The sequence below is a fragment of the Primulina eburnea genome, chromosome 8 (genome assembly GCF_022965805.1).
Source record: "Primulina eburnea isolate SZY01 chromosome 8, ASM2296580v1, whole genome shotgun sequence".
Taxonomy (NCBI): domain Eukaryota; kingdom Viridiplantae; phylum Streptophyta; class Magnoliopsida; order Lamiales; family Gesneriaceae; genus Primulina; species Primulina eburnea.
The window spans coordinates 20,315,209-20,321,224 of record NC_133108.1 but is presented as its reverse complement, the minus strand read 5'-3'; the positions used below and the strand labels follow the sequence as shown (position 1 = coordinate 20,321,224).

At 39.5% G+C, this 6,016-nt stretch overlaps 1 protein-coding gene across 1 annotated transcript; it reads left to right on the top strand.

Annotated features, from left to right (window-relative positions):
* The first annotated feature begins 3,885 nt into the window (after positions 1-3,885).
* LOC140839073 (uncharacterized) lies at positions 3,886-5,685 on the top strand. Its single transcript, XM_073205706.1, has 3 exons — positions 3,886-4,966; positions 5,183-5,457; positions 5,566-5,685. The coding sequence occupies exons 1-3, from the start codon at positions 3,886-3,888 to the stop codon at positions 5,683-5,685; spliced, it is 1,476 nt and encodes a 491-aa protein (XP_073061807.1).
* The last annotated feature ends 331 nt before the right edge of the window (positions 5,686-6,016 follow it).

Below are 6,016 nucleotides of genomic sequence, written 5' to 3'. Positions count from 1 at the left end.
GAAAATGTCAAAAACGTGAAATTTTACATCTAGTTTATGGATTTTTAAGACGTTAATATGTTTAATGTTTTATGATTAATCTTTGTAATGCTAAATCTCTATCATCTATAATGAAGTATTTATATGAGGCGGACCCACGAGCTTTCGAATATGTTAAAACATTATTTTAAATTTTTTTGAATTAAATGTTTATTTTAAACATTTATTATGTAAAAATGCTTATTTTAAAATATTCATAGATGTTTATGATTTTTAATATTTTAAGTTATAATTTTTAAATGTCTATGATTTTTATGATTTAAATTTGGACATTTAAAAGACAAGTCGCATGCTTGGTTTCAAAATAAAAATAATGTTATATGCATGTTTTTATTAAGTGATGATAACATGTTGAATGACGTGAAGGGATTGTGACTACTACATGTTGGAAATATCGTGAGGGTTATGGTCCCAGTGGGAACCCGACGATCGTGTTTCCTTGGATACGGATACGAATACGAATATGTTAATTGTGAGAACCCGAAAATTTCGACCGAAGTAAATCAAGTAAGTGATATAAAAATGATTCAGTAATTTTTGATTCAATTAAACTACTTGAATAATAATTGAAATCTCATCAAACTTAGCTTGAGAAAGTAGATTCTAAGCTTGGGGATTAGCTCAACAAGAGGCCAATCTACAAGTAACCGTATCCATTGAAGAGTTTTCGCGGGAGGAGTAAAACCCCAGCTCAAGGACGCAAACTTCCAGCTCGAGGAAGCTCAACCAAGCTTGTCCTAACAAGACTATAAAGGGAGCTAAAATGAGAGCTAAAAGCTTTGGACAAATTAAAGATGCAAGAGATGGCTTTTGAGTAAACCAAAAAAGGAGCTAAGGGCTTGAGCTAAGGGAAGGACAAATTCATGGTGTAAGAAATAACCATTGAGATTATCAAGGTGACTCATGGGGATTATCAAAGCAATTAGTGCCTTTCTTGATCTCCAAGGGATCGGCCACTATGCTAGATGAAGGGTCATTCTTTGGCCTATAAATAGAAGACACCATGCCATGCAAAACCTTGCAATCACCAAGCCAAAAATATTCGGCCACTTCCCCATCCACTCTTCAAAAATTTTCGGTCCTCCCCCATCCCACATAAGTCACGGCCGAAATAAAGAGAAGCGAAGGAAATCCTGTTCGTGCAATCAGAAGTTGCAATTCTGCGTCAAAGTGCTGCCCGATCGAAGACTACATTCGCCAAAGACACGCCGAAGTGCTGCCGAAATTTTGAGAAGGAAGCTTCACTCAAAAATCTACAAGTAAGTGGGCTTTTGACTAAGTATTTTGTTGTATTTTTAAATCTTGCATATGAATGACACGACTTATTATTATGTGTGTCCAAATTTTCGAAAAACCTTATGTGTTATTTTTGAATATTCGATCGATTATGTGTTTCCTTTTATTATTCGAATTCTTTGATTCCGCTGTGTCTATCTGCAATTCTGTTAAGTTCTGTTCAACTTTGAAAATCTGAAACTCCGATAAATTCCGTCTGGAAAAGTCTGAATTCTGTTTGCACTGTTACGAGTCAATTTGAAATGGAACGAGAATTGTAGTTCTGTTCGGCCCCCATTGGTGGGTATAAAACCATGTTCTGTTCGGCCCCCATTGGTGGGTATAAAACCATGTTCTGGCCTCACCCCTTAGAGGACTAACATATTGGGGACAATTTGACCATGGAAATGAGATGAGTAACAGTGTTCTGTTTGTTCTGATATGTTCTGTTCCGAATTGAAAGGATATGTATTGCTTCTGTTTTGCTCTTAATCATTTGATAAGTTCTGTCTCTTATTCGATTCGTTTCCGTTTTGCCAAGTTAAGGACATTAGTTTTGAAAGTATGTTAAAGAAATGTTTTAAATAATTAAGTTCTATATGTATCTTTGGAATCGATCGACCCCCACTTGCTGAGTGTTTTCCCAAAACACTCACCCCTTACAAATTTCAGATAAAACTGAGGAACGAGTTAATGAGGAGGAGCAAGAGACATTCTGGGGATGGTGATCGACTGCTGAAATCAACAATTCAAAGAACGTCTATCTTTCCTTTTGTTTCATTTCGAAAATTCTGATGTATTTTATTCCTTTGTCATTGTAAGACAATATTTCATTTATGAAAAAGACTGGTTTGATTGATACGAGGCTTTATTGTTTTCAATTTAATTGTTAAACAATGCCGGATGTCACCGATGCTTCGGACTCGGGGCGTGACATTTAAGTGGTATCAGAGCTACCAGGTTCATAATCCCGCTGGGATTTTGACAGACAAAATTTGACAAAGTCAAATTTTGGCAAAAGCCTAGTGCATCCCAATCCCTTCATCTGTTCCCTAAAATTTTCGAACAATTTCCAAAAATCTATCCCTTCAATTGTTCCGAAAATATTCAGCGTCCAAATTTCCACGAAAACTTTAGTATTTGTGCCTTTCTATCTTTGATGAGAATCTGATATTTTACCTCCATTTATTCTAGGAAATGGATGCTCCCCGTACTCGTGCCCAGGCTGCCCTACGCTTGCGTAAGCTCACCATAGACAATCAAAAAAGGGAAATTGCAACGTTGAAGGTGCAACTCGCCAAGGAGAAATTGGAAAAGCAAGAGCTTACTGAGAACAGGATTATGCTGGAGTCGGACGTGCAGCGACTCACACATCACTTGGACGTGGCGGAGAGCCAAATGATGCAGACACCGACTAATGCAACTCGTTTTGCGCGCTTGGTGGCACTCAACATGGATCTACTCGAGAGGATAGAGATAGAGAAGGATCACGCTGCTCAGGCTCGTCAGCGTCAGGACCAGTTTATTGCAAAGCAAGAGCGCTACATCTCAAGGATCCACGCCACTATGGACGGACTGCAGGATCAGAACAACTATTTACATCTTGTGATAGAAAACATGGCAGAGGAGGAAGTGGCACCTATGGAAGTAATTGTGGACGACCGCGACAGCGACAGCGGAGAGTTATTCGACTAGATTAGCATTATATTAAAGTATCTGAATAAATTGTAACCGAGAAAAATATTATGTGTACCAACTTATTTTGAAACTTGCTATCAACTTATATTATTGCATGATTAAGAAAATTTGATAAGTATCTTATCTATAAAATGTTTTTTTTTATCTTTATAGGAACAACATGGACCTCCAAAACGTTATAAATGAACTTCAGAGTCAACTTCGAGAAAAGGAGTCAGAAATTAAGTCACTAAAAGAAAAAAATGATAAGCTCGAGAAAGATAACTACCAATTGGATGGAAATAATATATGTATAGGGGAAGACCTTCGGGAAGCCAGAGTTGAGGAAAAGAAATTACGCGATGATGTCAGACGATACGCTGCTTATCATCTAGAGTCGGAACGACAGCATGAGATCACCAAACAAGAACTGAAGAAGGCGCAAGATAGGATTCTTACGCTCCAAATCCGAAGTGATGGCCTTCTCAGTATTCAACATCGTCTTGAGGAAAAGATTGGAGAACAAGAAATCGATGAGAAAGTAAGCCAATCAACAATCCAAGAACTGCAAGACCAAGTGAACAACCTTGATCACCACAACACGCAACTGCAGAATTACATCGAGCATCTACAAAATGAGATGGTCAACATGGAAGAACTTATGGAGCAAATGGAAGAAAACCCAATGGAAGAAGAAGAAATTAACGAGGCAGTAGGAGACGGCGAAGTAGTAGATGAATAGGGAGAAAAGAACTTTAGAATAAATTTTGATTGTATCGAGGAATATTTGATTTAGTTGATTGTATGCAAATCCTTTTCAATATTAATGAAATTATTTCTTTGATTAAATTGTGTGGCAAACAAATTAATAAAGAAAATACGTGTTTATAGGAGATGGCAGGCAGACCACCCCGAAACAACCGTAACGCTCGGGACGCCAACCAAAACGATAATCCACCACCACCGCCACCACCCGGTGTAAACCTCAGTCAAGAGGATATGATGGCAATAGCCACTATCGTCGCTGCCACATTACAAGGATTTGTGAATCCACTGGCCAACGCCATCCAACAACCCCAAGAACCTCAGCCACGTGGGATTAAGTATCACTACGAATCACTCAGAAGGAATCGAGTTCCAACTTTTGATGGGAACCCAGATCCAGAAGTCAGTCACAACTGGCTCAAGAACGTTGAAACACAACTACATTTGCTAGAAATACCGGAAGAGTTAAAAGTAGAAGTTGTAACCCCATTTTTGGAGGAACGAGCTAGGAAATGGTGGGAAACTGTGTCGCTACCTTTAGCAGAAATAGAAGATATCACGTGGCCAATTTTCAAGAGGGAATTCTTAAAACAATACTACCCGGCCGAGTTTCGTCTACAAAAGCTGAATGAGTTTGAAAATTTCAGACAGTCACCAGATATGACGGTAATGGAGTACACGTCAAAATTCAACGATTTGGGAACTTACGTTCCGACAGTCATGTCAGACGAAACGTTAAAAATGCACCGTTTCAAGAAGGGACTCAACAGTCGAATTCAGTCGGCACTGGCGGTGTACAAACCAAGTAGCTTTGCGGACTTGATGGGCGCGGCAATGAGCGCAGAAACCGATATCAAGCGACGGGAAGAAGAAAACAAGAATAAGAGGCCGATGAACAACCAATCCACACAGAATAATCTCAAGTTCAAGAAACCAAACTATTCCGGAGGATTTTTCAAAGGAAGTTCTGGCAGTACTGGTAGCACCGAGGGAAAATGGTGTGATACATGTCGACAAAAGCATACTGGGGAATGTTATCGGAAGACAGGCGCTTGTTTCAAGTGCGGGAAGGTGGGCCATAGAATTAAAGACTGTCCGGACAACAAGGACAAAGGGTCGGGGCCCCACAAACAACAGGAAAACAAGACAAATGCACGGGTTTATGCCATAACCCAAGAGGAAGCCGATAATAGCAACGAAGTTGTGGCAGGTACCATCTTACTCAATAAAATGCCTGCATATGCTTTGTTTGATTGTGGTGCCACCCATTCGTTTGTGTCTAGAAGATATGCTAAGAAGCTTAAACTTGAGCATGATATTCTTAGTGAACCGTTAAGAGTAGCAACACCGGCTAGTAAAATAATCGAAACTCACAAAGTACATCGAAACTGTAAAATTTGTATCGGCAAACAAATTTTTGAAGTAGAATTGATTCAACTCAATATGGTGGAGTTTGACATCATTCTTGGAATGGACTGGTTAGCTAAAAACCATGCCATAGTAGACTGTCAGAAGAAAGAAATTAGACTTCAAACTCCAGCAAAGAGGGAGGTCGTATATCAAGGGAAATCCAAAGAAAGAAAATCTCTGCTATCTGCCTCGCAAGCCTGGAAGGCCATGAAGGGAGGAGAAGAAATTTATCTGGCAGTAATTACTGAAGCCAAAGAGGAAGAAGTTCCAAAGTTGGAAGATATTCCAATTGTTCAAGAATTTCCAGACGTTTTTCCCGAAGACTTACCAGGAGAAATACCCGATAGAGAAGTAGAATTTGAAATCAACTTGGTCCCTGGTGCTGCACCAATCTCTAAGGCACCATACCGCATGGCTCCAGCTGAATTGAAGGAATTAAAGGAGCAACTCCAAGAATTGCTGGACAAGAAGCAGATTCGTCCTAGTGCATCTCCTTGGGGAGCCCCAGTGCTTTTGTAAAGAAAAAGGACGGAAGCATGAGACTATGTATCGACTACCGGGAGCTAAACAAGATCACCGTAAAGAATAAGTACCCACTCCCGAGAATAGATGATCTTTTCGATCAGCTAAAAGGAGCTAAAGTTTTCTCAAAACTTGATCTCAGGTCAGGTTACCATCAGTTAAAAGTCAAAGCAGAAGATATCCCTAAGACTGCTTTTAGGACAAGGTATGGGCACTACGAATTCACGGTAATGCCGTTTGGTCTAACCAATGCTCCTGCAGCATTCATGGATCTTATGAACCGAGTATTCAAACCGTATCTCGATAAGTTCGTGGTAGTGTTCATAGA